The sequence below is a fragment of the Oncorhynchus gorbuscha genome, linkage group LG18 (assembly GCF_021184085.1).
Source record: "Oncorhynchus gorbuscha isolate QuinsamMale2020 ecotype Even-year linkage group LG18, OgorEven_v1.0, whole genome shotgun sequence".
Classification (NCBI taxonomy): Eukaryota; Metazoa; Chordata; class Actinopteri; order Salmoniformes; family Salmonidae; genus Oncorhynchus; species Oncorhynchus gorbuscha.
The window spans coordinates 45195871-45217746 of record NC_060190.1 but is presented as its reverse complement, the minus strand read 5'-3'; the positions used below and the strand labels follow the sequence as shown (position 1 = coordinate 45217746).

At 43.0% G+C, this 21876-nt stretch overlaps 2 protein-coding genes across 2 annotated transcripts in view; both read left to right on the top strand.

Moving 5' to 3' along the window:
* The first annotated feature begins 1425 nt into the window (after window positions 1-1425).
* Window positions 1426-8654, top strand: LOC124003652 (cyclic AMP-dependent transcription factor ATF-7-like). The gene is made up of 13 exons (XM_046312140.1): window positions 1426-1513; window positions 2766-2827; window positions 2965-3061; window positions 3255-3382; window positions 3486-3644; window positions 3951-4114; window positions 4194-4287; window positions 4444-4563; window positions 4777-4805; window positions 4862-4976; window positions 5539-5727; window positions 6276-6381; window positions 7753-8654. Exons 2-13 carry the CDS (start codon window positions 2780-2782, stop codon window positions 7983-7985), a joined length of 1482 nt encoding a protein of 493 aa, XP_046168096.1. The 5' UTR covers window positions 1426-1513; window positions 2766-2779; the 3' UTR covers window positions 7986-8654.
* Window positions 8655-10500: 1846 nt separating this feature from the next.
* The window catches only part of LOC124004032 (disco-interacting protein 2 homolog B-A-like), an 84930-nt gene continuing 73554 nt past the window's right edge, over window positions 10501-21876 (top strand). Inside the window, exon 1 of the mRNA XM_046312771.1 lies at window positions 10501-10718. Coding sequence (XP_046168727.1) covers window positions 10634-10718 — 85 coding nt within the window. The 5' untranslated portion in view covers window positions 10501-10633. The remainder of the gene's footprint in view (window positions 10719-21876) is intronic.

Below are 21876 nucleotides of genomic sequence, written 5' to 3'. Positions count from 1 at the left end.
TTAGTTTTTATTATATTACTATATTTTTTTATTCTCTTAAGACATCTTTTCATTACTACTCAGGCAGTTGCAGCCAGCCAGTCAGACAGACCATCCCAATGTTATCTACACTGAACAAAAATATAAATTCAAAATTTTGGCTACACATTTGTTTACATCCCTGTTAGTGAGCATTTCTCCTTTGCCAAGATAATCCATCCACCTAACAGGTGTGGCATATCAAGAAGCTGATTCAACAGCATGCTCATTACACAGCTGAACCTTGTGCTGGGGACAATAATAGGTCATTCTAAAATGTGCAGTTTTGTCACAACACAATGCCACAGATGTATCAAGCTTTGAGGGAAAATGCAATTGGCATGCTGACTGCAGGACTGTTTACCTGAGCTGTTGCCAGAGAAGTGAATGTCCATTTCTCTATCATAAGCCTCCTCCAACATCGTTTTAGAGAATTTGGCAGTATGTGCAACCGGAGTCACAACCGCAGACCACGTGAAACCACACCACCCCAGGACCTCTACATTCGGCTTCTTCACCTGCGGGATCATCTGTGACCAGCCACCGGGACAGTTGAAACTGAGGAGTATTTCGGTCTGTAATAAAGCCCTTTTGTGGGGAAAAACATTCTGGTTGGTTGGGCCTGGTTCCCCAGTAGGTGGATTGATTTCCTTATATGAACTGTATCTCAGTAAAATTGTTGAAATTGTTGCATATTGCGTTTATATTTTTGTTCATTATATGTTCTAGCCACACTGTACTGTCATTAGTCATCCTGTTTCACTAGCTTGCCTAAGTATGCTGCAGAGCTGTCTTACAAAATAATTTTACTAGTTCTTCCAAGTAGATACGGCATACTTTCACAAACTGTCTCTGTCCCTCTCGTCATTGTGTTGTGTACAATCATCTCATGTGGTCTAAACTAATGTAGCAGGCATAAGTGTATCCGTCCAGAGATCTGTATATAATGATGAGATGATCATGTCTCCGCCCTAACAATGGGAGTTGTTGTCCCAAAGAAAAGCACTGATTTTATATTGGACATATTTGGGTGAAAGTGCCTTTTCTTTTTTTTGTTTAATAATCAGCACTGCTAAAACTAAAATGCTTTGTTTACAAGGTGGGGGGGGGGGTCCCCCACCAAATCTCCTTTAGGGCCCCCAAAAGGATAGGGCCGGCCCTGAAAGGATTACCATACATAGGGACTGCAATTTTCCACAAATGGAAAATATTCTGCCATTTTACATATGTGTAGGCTTGCACTTACATCAAGCATACAACATACAATGTATCATATTATGATGAAAATGTTATGAAAAACACCGTTATTTGTAAATTGCAGGGCTCTCATATTTATTTTTTGCCATTTGAGGACACATGCAAACCGCCTCATGTTTACATAATCTCGGATTTTTCACCCCAGTAATCCTGTTACGTAAAAAATGGAACGCTTTCACCTCTCGCGCGATTTCAACCCAGCGCAGTGTAGGAGTTCCAGCAGCAGAGAAGGGGAGAGGTAGGGACGTTGGGTGAGTTTGTAAACATTTGAGTTGCTCGTGTTCAGATATCAATATTTTACCCAATAGCTTTTGTCGGGGAACAGGTGTATTGACCGTCTTTCACATTTGCCTTCCCCATCCTGAAATACTTATTTGACGCGCCTCGAATTGTCAGTGCTTTAACGTTAGCCTAGCCAGCTAACATAACGTTAGCTAGCTAACTAGCCTGTGTGTTCTGTACAATACCATCTGGCAAGGCGTTAGCTAGCAAGTTTTTAGCTGAAAAAAGGGGAAGGTAAATAAAGCTAACTAATTTAACAAAGAGACCACCAAGAAGCCCTTTTGATTCGCTCAGCCGTTAATGCCAATGTGGTTGGTCTGCTGTAACCTTACTGCCTGTACCAAAACATCTCATGTGATGATGATGATGATGGCCTGTCAGATATTGCATAGTGAAGTCCATTCTTCGTCCTGTCTGACATTATGTTGCTAGCTAGCTATATCTAACTTGACGTGCTGTTGTGATCATTGGCCCATAGTTAGCCATCGTGCCCCTTGTTAGCTAACTAACTAGTTAGCAGAGTCTGTTAGGTAGTTGAGACCATATACACATTAAAACCAGGGTTGAGACAGTCGACAACCGTTTACTCCAAACTGAAAACGTTTTGCAACGAAAACGAGTTTATATTGGAAAATATTCCGCTTGGTTCCTCCCGGTTTAGTTACGTTTGCTCGATATGGTTCTTAAATGGTTTCCGTTGCAAGACGTAATGAATTCACCCCATGTGAACTGCGCTGTTTGTTAATATAATAATATAATATATGCCATTTAGCAGACGCTTTTATCCAAAGCGACTTACAGTTGACAGTCAGCAGAGAGGAGGCCATTTAGCTAGGACAATAACGTTAGTAACTTAAATACGTATTTTACTATTCAAAAACACTAACTAGTTAAGACTATCACATTTTGACTTGCCAGCTGGCACATATGTTTAATAACGTTTTGTCATTAAGAAAATTGTTCATGTCAGCATTAATATATTTGCTTGATACTAACGTTATCATTTTTCGTTTTTCTTCATTGTAGTGTTAACAAGGTGCTTTAGTTGGAAATATTGAACATGTAGGAAATCCTTATGAATATCTATTTGTTAATCATAATGTATTAGCCAATACAGCCTGTTTTTATTTTTTAATCTACCAAGATTTTAGAGGCAGAGACAAAATAACACTTTCATTCTCTTCCTCTCCCATACCTTTTCATTGCAGGCTCTTTGTGTGAGATGGGGGACGATCGACCTTTTGTGTGCACCGCCCCAGGCTGTGGACAGGTAGGGTCTAATTTACCCTCCTTTTCTCTTCATCCTTCACTCTTTTTTCCCACTCTCCCTCTTGTCTTTACAGATCTCGGATTTTTAGGAGCCATCAGATTACTTTCACCAGTGTCTTGCATTTTCTTTGTGTACAGAGATTTACCAATGAAGACCATCTATCAGTCCATAAACATAAGCATGAGATGACCCTAAAATTTGGTCCTGCCAGAACTGACTCCGTCATCATCGCAGGTGCTTACCTTTACTATTCCTAGAATTTCTCAATTTGACTGTATGAGAAAATTATGAGAGAAACATTTTTGCCTAGCTATCAAACCAACACCACCCTGTGTGGACAGATGAGTAATCTCTGTTGTTGACAGAGGGGATTTACCTGTACTATGAAGCCTCTAAACCAGTGTCTCCTCTTTCTCTCTACCACCAGACCAGACCCCCACGCCCACCCGCTTCCTGAAGAACTGTGAGGAGGTGGGTCTGTTCAATGAGCTGGCCAGCTCCTTCGAACAGGAGTTCCGGAAGGCCCATGAGGACGACCAGAGGAACAAAAACCCGGTGAGGGTGAGGACGGTGGAGGGGATAGGATGGGTTTGGTTTTTAAACATGGGTAGTTTGACCAATTTATTAATGTTGTGTCTGATTGTTGGTCCCCACACAGCTCCCCACCCCTCATCTTCTGGCACCACCCTTACAGACCCTGTCTGGGGTGAAGGAGGAGGATGAGGGGCCTCTGGAGGTTGACTCCTCCCCGCCAGGCAGTCCTGACTCCACCTCCAGCATGTCGGACAGTAGCAAGGAGCCAATGGGGAGAGGAAAAGTATGTCCTGGGGGCGGGGCGATCAGGTTGTATGGTTGAACAGACGAATCGATGTGTGTTCTTTCCTTTTGTCAAGTTTGCATGGTAATATATAATAATATAATAATAATAATAATGGTAACTTGGGTGAAAGAGAGAGAGAGAGTAAGGAACAGTGGTGGCCAGAGAGTAAAGTAATCACTTAACTATGAGGCAAGTAAAGATGTCAGCAAAAAGTAGTGGGTGTCTTAGTGGGTTCAGCTCAGCGGCCTGTAGTGTTCAACTCCCACCTGGGTTTCTCTGACTGGATGTGATGTGTGTTGACAGGAGACTCTTCCTCCTCCACGGCCAGTGTTGAGCTCCACCCCCACGCCAACCATTGTACGGCCTGGGTCCCTCCCCATTCACCTTGGTTACGACCCCCTGCACCCGACACTGCCGTCGCCGACTTCTGTCATCACACAAACCCCACCCTCCAACAGACAACTGGGGTTAGTCTAATCTACCAACATCTGTCTATATTTGTATTCTCTCTTGTCTATTTCATTTATACCAATCTCCTGTTCTCAGCTCTCCGACAGGCTCCTTCCCACTGGTAATGCATCTCCCCAACGGACAGACGGTCCCTCTCCTCCCCAGCCCAAATATGACCTCAGTCATATCTGTGAGAATCAATCACATTTATTTATAATGCCTTTTTACATCTTCAGTTTTAGTGAAAGTAGTAGATGTGTAATTAACAATAACAGACTTGATAATGGCAGATATTGGTAAGTGTTATTTTTTCCTCATATTTAGTCTCTTCTTGTGTAATGTGTAGCTGGCGAGGCCATTTAATATGGTGCCCAACATCCCTGGGATTCCAGGCCCTCCGATTGGTGGGACCAGCAGCGGCTCCTCCTCCCCATCTGGGTATAGTCTACACTCGGAGGCCAAGATGGTGAGAGGCGCATGCACTGGCGGACACACACTACACACCACACACAAAGTTAAGGACCAAATAACAGTGGGCCTACCCGTGGCAGTGGTAGGCAAAGGGAGGCAATGTTACCAGTAACTGTTAATTACCAAAATAACTTGTAGTTTTGCAACCCTAGGAAGTCATGTTGTTGACATCTGTATGGCATTTCTGTGTGTCCATCCCTCTCTGTAGAGGCTGAAGGCGGCGCTGACCCTGCAACAGCATGGCCCGGGGGGCTCAGAACGGGACTGGAGGGGGCACAGGGGGGGTGGGAGAGGGCACAGGGGGGGTGGGAGGGGGGGCCAGGGTCCAGCCCCGCTGTCCCCCAGAGACATGAGCAGAGCCAGCAGCCCTCGCAGCATTCTGACACCCCCTCACCTGCACAGCCACAGGTAAAACACATACACACTTATTCAGTACCTAAGAGTCAGGTGGAATCTGCTAGAGGCAGGGTGGCCTTTATCTCCAGAAATGATAAAAATGCTGGAAAGAACACTGAACAAACTAAAAGCTGCTACAAACCATGTTTTGTAGATTAAATATGCTGGCAACTCTATAAAAGTATTGATAAGAGAACTTCTCTGCAGGTTCCGTCTGACCCTATATATTTGGTAATGCATTATCTCATGTCGCTTGCATGAATTTGCGTACATTTTGTGCACAAACAGTGAATACAAAAATGCACAGGCACACTCATGCATATATGATTTACATATACTCACACAGCAAACCAGCAGTGGCTCCTCCTCTCCATTTGGGTATAGTCTACATTCAGAGGACATGATGGTGAGAGGCGTATACACGGGCACACTTTGAAATACACATTCAAATGCACTTTTACACTCACACACAAGCTCACACTCACACATTTTCTCTCTCTATCTCTCTCTCATACACACACTCATGCACACATACCTAGTCCAAGGTGTATAACACACTCCCCGTCCTCCCCAGGTATCCCCGGCCCAGCCCACCGGGGGTAGGAGGCGGCGGGGTGCGGAGGCCGACCCAGATGAGAGAAGGCAGCGCTTCCTGGAGAGGAACAGGGCGGCGGCATCTCGCTGCCGACAGAAACGCAAGGTTTGGGTTGGCTCACTGGAAAGGAAGGCAGAGGACCTGGCTACCATGAACGTCTCTTTGACCGTGAGTCTACTGCACTATGACTGTAACTGGACCTAGACTGTAACTGTCTATTAGAGTCAGTTACAATCAACCATAAAAGGCAATATATAACTTTTTGGGCGACCTGACCAAATTCACATTGACATCTATAACTCACATTTCTTTCTCGTTGAAAGCAAGTCTAAGAAGCGGCAGATCTGTTCTATGTGGTTTATTTCTATGCTTCCCATTCTTATATTTTGGTTTTGTCTTCCTTTTGGTTTTGTACACCAGTTGAAAATGCAATATATTTGGTTATGGAAAATATATTTCACAGTGTTTTTAGATGGTACAATGATTCTCTACACTATACTTCCTTGTTTTGGTAACTATTATAATTTTAGCAACCAGGAAATGGCAAAGTGATTTCTGCATAGTGCATCTTTAAAACCATGAACCCGTCGAAGCCCTAATATGATTCTTGTGCCCATGGGGTTTTGGTGTATGATTGTCAGTGGTTGAGAAGACAAATGTTGTGTGTACATTGTCTTGTGTGTTCATGCCTATATGGGGTGTTCTGTTTCTATCAGAATGAAGTGGGTCTGCTGAGGAACGAGGTGACACAACTGAAACAGCTGCTACTGGCCCACAAAGACTGCCCTGTCACTGCCATGCAGAAGGCGGCTGCCTACTTAGGTAATTAAGACAACATACACTACATGACCAAAAGTATGTGGACACCAACTCGTCGAGCATCTCATTCCTAAATCATTGGCACTAATATTGAGTTGGTCCGCCTTTTGCTGCTATAACAGCCTCCACTCTTCTGGGAAGGCTTTCTACTAGGTGTTGGAATATTGCTGTGGGGACTTTGCTTCCATTCAGCCTCGAGCATTAGTGAGGTCAGGCACTGATGTTGGGCGATTAGGCTTGGCTCGCAGTCGGTGTTCCAATTCACCCCAAAGGTGTTTGATGAAGTTGAGGTCAGGCCAGTCAAGTTCTTACACACCAATCTCAACAAACCATTTCTGTATGGACTCGCTTTGTGGACTTTGGGCGTTGTCATGCTGAAACAGGAAAGGGTCTCCCCCAAACTGTTGCTAGCTGGAAGCACAGAATCGTCTAGAATGTCATTGAATGCTGTAGCGTTGAGATTTCCCTTCAGCCCTAGACCATTATTCTTCTTTTACCAAACTTTACAGTTAGCACTATTCATTGGGGCACGTTCTCCTGGCATCCGCCAAAACCAGATTTGTCTGTCGGACTGCCAGATGGTGAAGCGTGATTCATCACTCCAGAGAATGCGTTTCCACTGCTCCAGAGTCCAATGGTGGCGAGCTTTACACGACTCCAGCCGACGCTTGGCATTGCACATGGTGATCTTAGGCTTGTGTACGGCTGCTTGGCTATGGAAACCTATTTCATGAAGCTCCCGACGAACAGTTATTGTGCTGACGTTGCTTCCAGAGACAGTTTGGAACTTGGCAGTGAGCGGTGCAATCGAGGACGGACAATTTTTACGCGCTTCAGTACTCGGCGGTCCCGTTCTGTGAGCTTGTGTGGCCTACCACTTTGCGGTTGAGCCGTTGTTGCTCCTAAATGTTTCCACTTCACAATAACAGCACTTACAGTTGACTGGGGCAGCTCTGGCAGAAATTTGACGAACTGACTTGTTGGAAAGGTGGCGTCCTATGACCGTGCCACGTTGAAAGGCACTGGGCTCTTCATTAAGGCCATTCTACTGCCATTGTTTGTCTACGGAGAGTGCATGGCTGTGTGTTCGATTTTATACACTTGTCAGCAACGGGTGTGGCTGAAATAGCCAAATCCACTAATTTGAAGTATGTCCACATACTTTTGTGTATATATAGTATACATGAATCAACTATCAATCACACAAGTCTGTCATTCACTCCATCTGTTTGATTTTTAATTTAGCCTCATTTATCTGTTCCCAATCAACTTGTACATCCATTCACCTACCTACCGATCCAACTCATCCATCTAATCTATTGCTTGCCTGTCACCTCTCTTTAAGGGTGAATGTTTCTCTCTCTCTCTCTGTAGCTGCAGGAGGAGAGGAGAGCTCCAGGGATCCCCCCTCCGAGCCTACGGGCTCCACAGCCTTGGCCATCCAGCACGGGCCTTCGGCCCCTGTCCCCAGCCCTGGTGCCATCACCGTCAACGGGCTGAGCGTATGCGCGGCTGAGGCAGTGGCCATGTCGGTCCTGGCCGGGATGGGGGCGGCCCACCAGGGAGGGGTCCTCATGGCGCCACAGCCTCAGCCCGCCCCCAGATGATGCGCAGGGAGCCAATAAGAACATTAGAAGGCCGGACTGGTACAATTATGTGAGCGATTGAAAGGGACCTGATTTGAAATCTGAAATCCCACCAGTTGTTAATAGAAGGGGGGGTGAGAAGTACTGTCTCCAACCTATGCTCAGACCTTGGATACAGTGGCAGCCAGGAAAGGATGTTGGGAGTTGACATCCTGTCAAAGCCACACAAACCCCCCCACCCTACCCCCCAAACACACACACACACTCGCTCACAGCCAATGATAATCACTGAACGAGTCGTCCCGCCCCTTTTCTGATGAATCCCTGCTTGGAAGCACTGTCATTGCGTATGTACATACTCTCACCCCGTGAAATACACACACTCGATCACTGAATGTAGTGTGTTTTTGTCTATTTGCAACTCTCCCCTGTCTACAGTGTAAATCTCTCCTTACATATTTATCTTCTTCATGCAGCTGTTAATCCATGGGGAAACTATTTTTAGGGCTGAATAAGCGTGAGATATTGTTTTCCCTTTGTCATGGAGTGAGCCAAAGTATGAGTATATTCAATGTCTGGCCTTTAAAAAAATTTGTATTATTATTGTTTTTTTAAAATAGGAATTCTGCATTCTGACAATGTGTATGAAACCCCTTATTGACTGCATGGATATTAGAGGAGACTGATGAAGACCACTGTCTGTGTGCTGGTGTCTGCTCATATTATTGCTGGTTTTTATCATACTGCTTTTCTCTCCCACTTTTTAAAGTGATATCAAATGACTGATGCAAACATTGACAATGTCCTAATATAACACTTGAAATGGTTAGGTTTTAGATTATACTTTATGTAGTAATCAACAAACTTTTCATTAGATTTATAAATCATTTACCCAGGCTAAGTTGAGGAGAAAGTAGTGCAATATATTTTTTATATTCAAAACAAATATTAATGTTCCTGCATTTAGCTAAAACGTGTGTAGTGAATACAGGGGTAGAATGGTTTGTTCTAATTCAATGAAAACCAATTACATTCTAAATGATAAGAGAAAATGTAAACCTACAACATATTCTTGAATGCAAATCTCGATTAGGGGACGTCTAAGAAAAAATGTAAACCTACGACATATTCTTGAATGCAAATCTCCATTAGGGGACGTCTATATGAAGATCATGTCCTACTCTCGGGTGCTTTCCAACATTTAAAAAAACTATACTGTCTTTTGGAGTATATCACTTTTGTAAGACACATCACTGAAATATTTGTTATGAAATGTCATTGAGTGATGTCTTTTTTTTCTCTTCACATTTTGTGTTGAATACCTTGTTTGTTTAATCTTTTTTTAACATGTCAATGCTCTATTCATAATTTTGTTATTGCTGTAACTGAACCCTGCGTCACGTTACCTTTCCCCTCGTGTTCTGTCAAGAGGATGGATATGTCTGTCTTCAACAGTGAACCCAGGGTGTAACCTCCCACAAACTATTATGGAATTTGTCTCCAATCCGTCGACAGGGTGTTTTTGCCCAAAATAATTACACCTCAAGGCGGGGGAAATTTAACTTGTGTATAGTCTCAACTAATAAAAGATCTCCGGCAAAATAAATAAGTTACTGGCAACAAGGGGTTTAGGTTAATCTTTTTCATGCTTAGTATCTAAGTGCCTATCCCCTTGGTATAGAGCTCCATGACAGTAGGAGCAGAAGCTGTCTGATGTGCTCAGGGATTAGGGTGGGCTGGTGGCATACGTGTACACAACAAGCACAGGAAACGAGAAGGCTTCTGTATGCCAGAGAGCGAGCTAGACCCTGCGTGTGACTGTGTATAGAGCGTAAGGGGAGAATCCTAACTTCCACTAAATGTATTTTTCACTAAGTCTCCCACTGACATGAATGCATGACTAAGTGAAAATTGACTTGTGGAATTTAGAATTAGCCTCTAAAATTGTGTTCCAGACATTTGTGTGATGTTAGTATGTTCATCTTGTCATGAAATTGCAATAGTTGACTGACCGATATTATGGACCATAGTTTCATAAACAGTAGCCCAGTGTGTGTTCAGTCAGTGATGTGTGAAATGCTCATAAACATTCATTTTCCATACAGCAGGATTCACCAACTGGTGGGCCGAATTTGAAATGTGGTTGGTTTTATTTGGCCCCCAAAGTTTTTTTGATTGTTCATAGTCTGACATAAAAGACTGTAAAAACACCAGGAAATCAGCTCCAGTGATTTTAATTTAAGAAATCTGTTCCCACGCATAATGATTGTATACAAATGTAAGCAATGTTTGAAATGATTGTCAAACATTATTTGGGTTTATTGCTGGCAATTTGCAGTCTACAAATGATTTGTAATTATGTTCCGGCCCCTCACCAACCGCTCAAGAAAATATAGTTGATGGCTGAATCTAGTTGATGATCCCTGCCATACAGTAACGCCAGGGGGAGCAGGCAGTCTATTGATTGATTTCATGCTCCAGTCACAACCATTAACATCAGACATGGTCATGTGACAGATTCCTTTGGTGAGTTGTTCATTGCTCACAGTTATGGCGGTGTTAGGGAGTCGAAAGGATGGAGTACTGTCTTGATTTTTGCTTTTCTCGTTGATTCAGGAACTTGTCACCACTTTTAATTTGTAAACATTCTACGTTTTATTCCTGCAACGATGGCGGACCGAGGCGTGGATATGTTGGCACTACCGAAAGAGGTCAAGGACCAATTGGCGGAGTTGGATTTGGAACTGTCCGAAGGTAAGGATTTTAGACGGGGGAAAGAGAAATAGGTGTTGTGTCCCGTAAACGCTCCTACGTGTGTGTCCCAGATAAAAACAACAACAATCACCCGTCCGCTGTCAGTGGTGAGAACTGCAGTCTATAGCCGGGCAAGCACGACACCCTCCCCCTGCAATGTTGCCGCGGAGGATAAAAACACTGACCTATTTCCATTTGATTAGCTACTATAGTTAATGTAATCAAAATACCATCGTTATTATTTTCGCCTAGTGTTGGCATAGTTTTTTTGAGAAATGAGGATATAGAGCGATTACTATTTTATTGGATAAGGCTTTTGATGTATTAACTGTATGATACTATGTATAGCTTATGACTGGATTTAAAAAAATAAGTTTATTTGTTTATTTATACTTTACATAATACTTACCATAGCTCTCAACATTTAACACAATCTTCCAATTTGCTTTGCAGAGTCAGTGCATTTTTCTCTAGTAACTAGGATAAAAACTGCCTTCATGTAATTTACAGTTTAAAAAAGGAGATCATAGAGGTTTTCCTCTTGTCAGAAATTAGGTCAATGCTCTCTTCCTCATCACATAGTTATTGTGTCTGTTTCTCAAGCGATAGTACTGTTGAAATTATGCTGCACGTTCTATAGACCTTCAAGGCTGTCGACTGCTAAACTCTCTTGTTAATGTGGGAATTCAGCGTTTGCCTTGTTTTGACTAAAAATAATAAATAAATAATATGGTGTTATGCAAGTCTTCTCCTTGGTGGGTGAATCACAGTATTGCTAGATCTGTGCCATGCGGTTCAAAGCACCCCGGGGTGCATGAGTAATGTAATGTTTCAGTTTTGCAGAGGAAGGAGAGAACGTATGTGATGGAAAAGTAGAGTTACCATTGGTGACTGACTTACTGAAGTCAATTCTCTCCCTGAACCTGCTCCCCTGTCCCCACTGTGTGAACATTGAATAATTAGTACAGTTTCACACTGTGCCTATTGAGCTCTTCACAGCTTACCGCTGAAACGCATGACTCCATGGAGTCATCATGGATTCCGACTGTCCAGGTCTCACCCAGACCCAGTTGGATGATTGAAACTGAAACAGGAGGCCAGGTGTGGAGAAACATTTTCAGTCATTTTCCAAGGCCTCCATACTATTCTGCCATCACCAGACCTTTGGCCGTGGGTCCTGGCACTTTGGGATTTTCCATCAAATCTGCTGAGTATAATTTCAAAATGTGTTTTATTTGATACTAAAAAAGTTACTTTTGTCACTACTCACCTGTAATAATCATTCAAGAGTTGCTTTCTGAAATGTCTCAATGTGAGGACAATAGCCTAACAAGAGAATCATAGTAGAATCAAATGCACATCATCAAACACAGCCCCCCTGGGATACAGCCACAAAGATGGCCTCTCAGTGGTTACAAACTAATCAAAACAACTCCCTCAAAACAACATGGTCTCAGAGCATTTCGTATGAGTCTGTATGTAAATCCGAGACACTCCATTTAGTAGTATATGTTACGTTTCGTATGGGATCTATTCATTTGTGGATGTCCATCATCCATTTCGTACGATGTGTTACGAATTGCAGTTCGTACGATGTGTTCCGAAAGGCAATTTGCACGATATGTTACGAATGACAAAATGTACAATACTAATTCCAATGTGTTGTGACTAACGTTAGCTAAGTAGCTAACATTAATGTTAGCTAGCTCTAGGGGTTAGGGTTAACTAACATGCTAAGTAATTGCAAAGTAGCTAAAAAATAGTAAGTAGTTTCTAATGATCTAAAATGCTAAAGTTCTCCGTGATGAGATCCAAACACGCAACCTTTTGGCTGCTTGACGTCCATGTTATAGGCCAACCCATTCACCCCGACCAACCACCCTCCTTCTGCTTTTGCCTTAAGTAACCTATCTTATGTAACATATCATACTCATTTGAGTGTCCCAGATTTACGTTTACTATGTTGCGTCTAGCTGTTACAGAGACCAGTCTGCTCAAAAAGACGCGTGAAATCTATTTTTACATTGATCAAATCAATTAGATTGGGCTGTTTTAATATGTCACAGGGCACTTCTGAAAAAGTCTGAGTGATGGAGGAGCCTTAATTCACTGTTACAAATGGTGGGTGAACTCACTTCTACTTGTGGTCTCGTTTAATAATAGACAGCAATTAACAGTTTGGTAAGTGACAGTTCGGAGTAGTGCTGCTCTCCTTAGGATCACACACACAGATGGAGAGAGAGAAAACAGACAGGAGTTCCTATCTATTAATAATAATGGCATGGTATATAAACAGATGTACTGCATAAACAGACTGTCTCTAGTTTTCTGCTGTGTGTGCAAATCGAGTGTCGTTGTGTGGCACTGGTTTTATTTTATTTTTATTGAAAGTTTTTTTTTTTTTGCTTTAGTGACTGAAGAGCTCAGCAGTAGTAGGCCTATACAACTCTACTACTCAACTGTAAATGCCAGCTTGCTGTATGCTTATTTGTCTGTTGTCCTCTGACATTTAGAGCAGTAGTTAACTACCCTTGTTAAGACCTACCAGCTCCTCGTGTAGGCCTATCACTTGACAATCTCTGTAGTTACATTAACAGACAGTGTAGGCTTATTAAAATGTAGCCTAGATACATGTTTATTAGGATACATTGTACTTTGAGTGATGAGTGTTTGAAATGGGCTGTTGTTGTGGTCTTATGGCTCAAGTTTGAGGTGTTTGTTTATTCCCGCCCATCAGCCCTGTAGCTCTCAGCTAGTCCACTGACTCCTCACACACATAATCCATTTTGAGCCCCAGCAGCACTTAACACCCAACGATTGATTCACCACAAAGAGAAGCCTGTCTCATTATTCCAGCCACACTGAGCTATGACCAGATGGCCAGACCGGAGTAGCCATGTTTGTAGTTCCATCAGCCTGCTGGTGGTTGTAGTTTAACTGTAGCTAGTATCATACAGTACATGAATTGGATCAGTTGAGACTGGAGTCAGTAAAGGCTTCAGTAGCACAACAACTCAATAGAAACTCAAAACCCCCAGTGCGTCCACCATTCATCTGAAAGTCTCTGTCACAGTGGCGAACAACAGTCTTTTTATTGGATTTTTCCTCCACCTTTATTTAACCAGGTAGGCCAGTTGAGAACACGTTTTCATGTACAACTGTGACCTGGCCAAGATAAAGCAAAGCAGTGCAACACAAACAACACAGTTACACATGGGATAAACAAACGTACAGTCAATAACACAATAGAAAAAAAAATATCAAAGCTGTTGCTGTAAACACAGCCTACTCTCTACTATCTATCTTTAGGGAAGTACTTTATCAGTATTATGCACCAAAACACATCATCTATTTTAATGGACTGCCAGTACATTTCCATTTATATGGAGTAGTAGCAGTCTATCCGGAGTCTTCTTAATGTTTCTCATGCATATCCTTTACATTTCTAACAATCAGCCCATTGTTGTCACTTTGTCCCAAAGACGGGACTCCCATGGCAACAAATATAGGAAATATGCACCATTGCAGTGGTGGTGGATTATGTGCGTGTTTGTGCGCGCGTGTGCGTGCATGTGCGTATTAAAGGGATACTTCGCAGATACCTATAGACGTTCAGTTATTGCTCTAACGCTAGTTAGCATTGGCTTGCGAAACTACATCTTACTTCCTTTACACTGGACACAGAGACATGAAAATTATATTCATCTGACACTGGGAAGTATATAAAGGGCCTCATTGCCAAAATCCTGAATTATCCCTTTAAGGTCTCCCGTACACCCAGCTCTAACCCCGGTGACTGTGGGGACACAATGGTAGCCATTGAGAGGATCAAAGCCATGCTGGCTGGAATTCAAAATGCTCAACCACAACCCTTTATGTGTTTTAAGCTGCTAAAATGAACTGTATGTGTGTGTGAAAGTAAGCTAGCTGTACAGCTACTGTAAATATGACTACTTCACACACACACAATGTGTGCCCCTTTGCCTGGTTTTTGTGTCTCCTGCCTTGTCTCCAAGGTCTGTGTGTATAGTGTGGTGTAATGCTCTGATAAGAGCTGAGTGAATAGGATTCCCTTTGCTTTGAGCCCTGTCTCAGTGTGGACTATAGTGACTTGTGAGTGTTTGTCCAGTCGTGTGTTTGTGTGTGTGTACTGTCTGTTGATGTGGGGAGGAGAGGCAGCTTTTTCAGCACAGCAGCCTGTTCAGTGCTGAGTGGAGAAGGGGAGAAAAAGAGAGAGAGACAGTTGGGGGAGAGAGAAAGAGAGATTACGGTCGTGTCTGCGTCTCCCAATCTAGGTCACAGAGCATCAGGAGGCAACACGCCTGGCTCATTTAGCCCTCGGAGTCACAGTGGGCCAGTACTGCTGCTGGGGATCTCTCTATCTCGCTCACTCTCTCTGTTGCTTACATTCTCGGACACTCATTCTTCTATCCCTCACTCATCCTCTCTCCCTCTCTCTGACGCTCGGTCGCTTGTTTTCTATCTCGCTTAACCCTCTCTCTCCCACTGTCTATCCATGGCTCTGTCGCTCATTCCCTCTCTCTCTGTCTATCTCTACATCTGATTTGCTTTCTCTATGGCTCTCTCCTTTCTCAGCCTTTCTCTCCTTCCTACCCTTGCACTTCATCACCATAAACAAGGCAGTGTAGAATGGGGACTATGTGTATGTGTATGTTGGGGATTGTAGCCAAAATGTAGCTTCTGCGTCAGTGTCCTCACAGTGTTTTGGCCACAGATACACACAGGGCAGGGAGATGCTTCAGCCTATCCATTGAAAAGCTCATTTAACTGTAACTGGGGGGCTGTACACTGATCTCCGACCATAGTTAAAGGTCAGTAATGACCAATGGAGAAGGAAGCACAGATTCAGTGTGTGGCACATATTGTAGAAAAACAGTCTGATATTGGCAGAGCGATCTGGAGAAATGTCCAGAGAAGTTCTCCATTTTGGAAATGAAGCATTTGTGTTACATAATAGAATGCACCTCACGCTCAACACTCTCTCTCGCTCTCTCTCTCTCAGAGAGTTCCTCTCTGTCCAGTGTCTGTGTTATTTTGCCCATCTTTATCTTTTATTTTTATTGGCCAGTCTGAGATATGTCTTTTTCTTTGTAACTCTGCCAGGAAGGCCAGCATCCCAGAGTCGCCTCTTCACTGTTGACGTTGAGACTGGTGTTTTGCGGGTACTTTTTAATGAAGCTGCCAGTTGAGGACTTGAGACGTCTGTTTCTCAAACTAGACACTAATGTAATTTTCCTCTTGCTCAGTTGTGCACCGGGGCCTCCCACTCCTCTTTCTATTCTGGTTAGAGCCAGCTGATCTGCGAAGGTAGTAGGGCACAGCATTGTACGAGATCTTCAGTTTCTTGGCAATTTCTCGCATTGAATAGCCTTCATTTCTCAGAACAAGAATAGACTGATGAGTTTCAGAAGAAAGGTCTTTGTTTCTAGCCATTTTGAGCCTGTAATCAAACCCACAAATGCTGATGCTCCACATACTCAACTAATCTAAAGAAGGCCAGTTTTATTGCTTATTTAATCAGAACAACAGTTTTCAGCTGTGCTAACATAATTGCAAAAGGATTTTCTAATCAATTAGCCTTTTAAAATGATAAACTTGGATTAGCTAACACAACGTGCCATTGGAACACAGGAGTGATGGTTGCTAATATTGGGGCTCTGTATGCCTATGTAGATATTCCATTAAAAATCTGCCATTTCCAGATACAATAATCATTTACAACATTAACAATGTCTACACTTTATTTCTGATAAATCTGATGTTATTTTAATGGACAACAAATGTGCTTTTCTTTAAAAAAGGGCATTTCTACGTGACCCCAAACTTTTGAATATAGTGTAATTTTGCTCTTTCTTTAACCATCTTACATATAAAATATTACTTGTTCATCGAAAATTGTGAATAACTCACCACATGTTAATGAGAAGGGTGTGCTTGAAAGGATGCACATTACTCTACAATGTTGGGTTGTGTTGGAGAGGGTCTGTCTTAAATAATTTTCCACACACAGCCTGTGCCTATATTTAGTTTTCATGCTAGTGAGGGCCGAGAATTCACTCTCACATATGTATGTGCTTGCAAAGGGCACCAGTGTCTTAACAGCGCGATTTGCCCAAGGCAGGATACTCTGAGCGCAGCCCAAACCAGAAGTCTGTCAGTGGCTTCTGATTAAATTACATTTTCACAGAACTGCTTGTTGCAATTTCGATGAAGCTCTCTTGTTCAGATATTGGTAAGAGGACTGGAGGCAGGGCATGAAAGGGATAACGAATCCAGTTGTTTGTGTCATCCGTTTCGGGGAACTACCTGCGTACCCAACTCACTCAGGTGCTTCGCTATATCACATTCGACATTGTCCGTAAGTTTGAGTAAATTTGCACACAAAAAATCATACAATGATGGAAAGACCTGTGTGTTGTCCTTGTTAATGCAGACAGAGAGGAGCGCCAACTTCTTAATCATAGCCTACATTTTTTCCCGCACATTGAATTTATTTGCGGAGAGTCCCTGTAATCCTAGATTCAGATCATTCAGGTGAGAAAAAACATCACCCAAATAGGCCAGTCGTGTGGGAAACTTACCATCATCCAAGTGGTCAGACAAGTGAAAATTATGGTCAGTAAAGAAGACTTTAAAGTTGTCTCAATTTTAAAAAGTGTCAATATTTTGCCCCTTGATAACCAGTGCGCTTCTGTATGTTGTAAAAGCGTTACATGGTCGCTGCTCATATCATTGCATAGTGCAGAAAATACACGAGAGTTCAGGGGCCTTGCTTTAACAAAGTCAAGCTGTCAGACATTCCCTTGGGAGCAAGAGCCTCTCGGTGGATGCTGCAGTGTATCCAAGTAGCGTCAGGAGCAACTGCTTGCCCATGCGTTACCACTCCACTATGTCTCCCTGTCATGGCTTTTGCGCCATCAGTACAGATACCAACATGAGCAGCAGCTACAGTCAGTGGAATTCCTGTGAGAGAGCAATTGTTAATGTGATTGGATGTTCATTATTTGACAAGGCTACCTGTATTTGACATTGTGTTGTTATTTCGCTGAACACTAGATAGTTTAATCTAATTTTGCCTGTGAAACGAGGCTACTCGGGCGACAAATAAACCTCACCAAAATATAAATGGACTGTTTGAAAATGTGAAGACAAAAAAAATATATATGTGAATAACATTTTTATTTGGTGTACCCTTGACAGCATTGCACCCTATTTTGGGAATAGGCTATATTATATATATTTATTAGAAGTTATTTGCCCTAGCCATCATAGCAGCAAGATTTGTGAGTGTAATGTTTACTGTAAATGTTTTTTTGTTTATAATCTAATTCACTTGCTTTAGCAATGTAAACATATGTTTCCCATGCCAATAAAGCTCAGAGAGACAGACACAGAGAGAGACTGAGACAAATGACATTTTATTGGTCACATACACATGGTTAGCAGATGTTATTGCGAGTGTAGCGAAATGCTTGTGCTTGTAGTTCCGATAGCAATATCTAACAAGTAATCTAACAATTCCACAACAACTACCTAATACACACAAATCTAAGTAATGGGCTGGAATATGTACATATAAATATATGGATGAGCAATGACCGAGCGGCATAGGCAAGATGCAATAGATGGTATAAAATACAGTAATATATATATGGGATGAGTAATGCAAGATATGTAAACATCATTATTAAAGTGGCATTAATAAAGTGGCTTGTGATCTATTTATTAAAGTGTCCAATGCTTTCAAGTCTGTATGTAGGCAGCAGCCTCTCTGTGTTAGTGATTGCTGTTTAGCAGCCCGATGGCCTTGTGATAGAAGCTTTTTTTCAGTCTCTCGGTCCCAGCTTTGATGCACCTGTACTGACCTTGCCTTCTGGATGGTAGTGGGGTGAGCAGGTTGTTGTGCTTGATTATCATTTTGGCCTTCCTGTGACAGTGACAGCAAGTGCTGTAGGTGTCCTGGAGGGCAGGTAGTTTTCCCCTGGTGATGCGTTGTGCAGACTGCACCACCCTCTGGAGAGCCCTGCAGTTGTGTGTGGTGCAGTTGCCATACCAGGTGATGATACAGCCCAACAGGATGCTCTCAATTGTGCATCTGTAAAAGTTTGAGGGTTTTAGATGACAAGTCCAATTTCTTCAGCCTCCTGAGGTTGAAGAGGCGCTGTTGCGCTTTCTTCACCACTCTGTCTGTGTGGGTTGACCATTTCAGTTTGTCCGTGATGTGTACTCCAAGACAGAGAGAAAGAGGTGTTAGCCATGAGGCAAGTTCACTGATGTACTCTGAATTATGGAGCTGAGTCGATTCTGCCGCAGTACACGGAGTTAATCTGCAGATCCCTTACCCCCATGTCAACGAGCCTACTGTGCCTGTTAGCGTTAGCTAATGTTTATACCGCACTAGTTGTCTTTACATTATACAGTCTTTTCAGTACTTTACAGTGTGAATTATAGGCCAACATGGCATTAGTTTAGTGTTGTAGGCCTATAGCATGACTTTGCAGTCTTAGACAGTGCATGGCATGGAGAATGCTACATGTATGTCTTTGTGGACGCCCTCCTGTTCTCCACTCATTACCTGTATTAGCTGCATCTGTTTGAACTCGTTACCTGTGTAAAAGACACCTGTCCACACACTCAATCAAACAGATTCCAACGTCTCCACAATGGCCAAGACCAGAGAGAGGTGTAAGGACATCAGGGCTAAAATTGTAGACCTGTACAAGGCTGGGATGGGCTACAGGACAATAGGCAAGCAGCTTGGTGAAAGCAAAAGTTCAAGATGACGTTCAATCATCCTCAGTCTGGGGCTCCATGCAATATCTCACCTCGTGGGGCATCAATGATCATGAAGAAGGTGATGGATCAGCCCAGAACTACACGGCAGGACCTGGGCAATGACCTGAATAGAGATGGGACCACAGTTTCAAAGAAAACCATTAGTAACACACTACACCGTCATGGATTAAAATCCTGCAGCACACGCAAGGTCCCCCTGCTCAAGCCAGCGCATGTCCAGGCCCATTTGAAGTTTGCCAATGACCATCTGGATGATCCAGAGGAGGAATGGGAGAAGGTCATGTGGTCTGATGAGACAAAAATAGAGCTTTTTGGTCTAAACTCCACTCAGTGTTTGGAGGAAGAAGAAGGATGAGTACAACCCCAAGAACACCATCCCAACCGTGAAGCATGGAGGTGGAAACATCATTCTTTGCGGATGCTTTTCTGCAACGGGGACAGGATGACTGCACAGTATTGAGGGGAGGATGGATGGGGCCATGTATCGTGAGATCTTGGCCAACAACCTCCTTCCCTCAGTAAGAGCATAGACGATGGGTCGTGGCTGGGTCTTCCAGCATGACAACGACCCGAAACACACAGCCAGGGCAACTAAGGAGTGGCTCCGTAAGAAGCATCTCAAGGTCCTGGAGTGGCTTAGCCAGTCTCCAGACCTGAACCCAATAGAACATTTTTGGAGGGAGCTGAAAGTCCGTATTGCCCAGCGACAGCTCCGAAACCTGAAGGATCTGTAGAAGGTCTGTATGGAGGAGTGGGCCAAAATCCCTGCTGCAGTGTGTGCAAACCTGGTCAAGAACTACAGGAAACATATGATCTCTGTAATTGCAAACAAAGGTTTCTGTACCAAATATTAAGTTCTGCTTTTCTGATGTATCAAATACTTATGTCATGCAATAAAATGCTAATTAATTACTTAAAAATCATACAATGTGATTTTCTGGATTTTGTTTTAGATTCCGGCTCTCACAGTTGAAGTGTACCTATGATAAAAATCACAGACCTCTACATGCTTTGTAAGTAGGAAAACCTGCAAAATTGGCAGTGTATCAAATACTTGTTCTCCCCACTGTATAATAATACAGGTATTCCCAAACTGGGGTTCACATTTAATTTATTTTTCTTCGCATTTTCAAACAGTCCATTTATATTTTCCAACGGGGCTATACATTCGGGTGAGGTTTTTTTCTCGCCTGCGTAGCCTCATTTCACTGCCAAAAATAAAATTTGAGAGTGCCCTGACCCTAGTGCTAGAGGGGGTATACAGCTGGAGGTTGAATGTTTTAAGGGGTACGGGACTATAAAAAGTTTGGGAACCACTAATAATAGATGAAGAGACCTGCTTCCCCCTCCTCCACCTCCATACAGACAGATCAACCGCTGGCACGGCCCATTGGGGATTATAGTCAGACAGTCTTGCCTGAGGAGTGGGCACTGATGATACACACACACACACACACACACACACACACACACACACACACACACACACACACACACACACACACACACACACACACACACACACACACACACACACACACACACACACTACAGTTCTGGGGTGGTGGGAGGCTTGGACACCACATGCGCATGGTTGCCATGGACACAGAGGATCCCCCCTCTATCTTGGGTATGTATGTTTTATTATAAAGCTTAAACCCCGGAAGATTACAACACCCGTAAGCCACATTGACAGCCAAAACCACAGTAACACAATCCAAAGCGCTGCTAAGCTTTTAAAGCTATTATTATTATTATTATAGAAGAAGCATATGACAATCACAGTAGGGAGAGAAAGTGTTATCTTAAGAACAGATACACAATCAGCTCTTCTCACCCTCGAACTCAACCTAAACTATTATGAGATACAGAGCTAAAACAAAATTCTATGAGGCCTAAACTAAGGAGCCTATCTACTCCACACACCCACATGATCACAAGGAAATGGAAATCGTTTAACTTCATTTGAACCATGGAAGTAGGCGAGGGAGGGGGTCGAAAGAAACACTCCCGGGTTCCCTAAGGATGTAAAGGGCCAGACACACCGAGAAATCTGATTGCCGAAAGGTACTGAGCGCCTCTGCCCAGTGTTAGCAGTTAACTTTTTGTTGTTCATATATAACAGTTTTACCTCCGATTTTCTACGTTTAAATGCTCCAGGCCACAAGGTGGCGGTAGCTTGTTGGGCTTGTGCCTGCTGTAGCTAATGTAAGCTAACTGGCAAGCTGTGCTAATGTTTTTGCTAGCTAGAATTTGTAATAAGCTCTTGTTGATACTAACCAGTTGGCCACAGCTAGATAACTAGCATAGCTAGCAACATTAGTATTGTATCACAATGGAT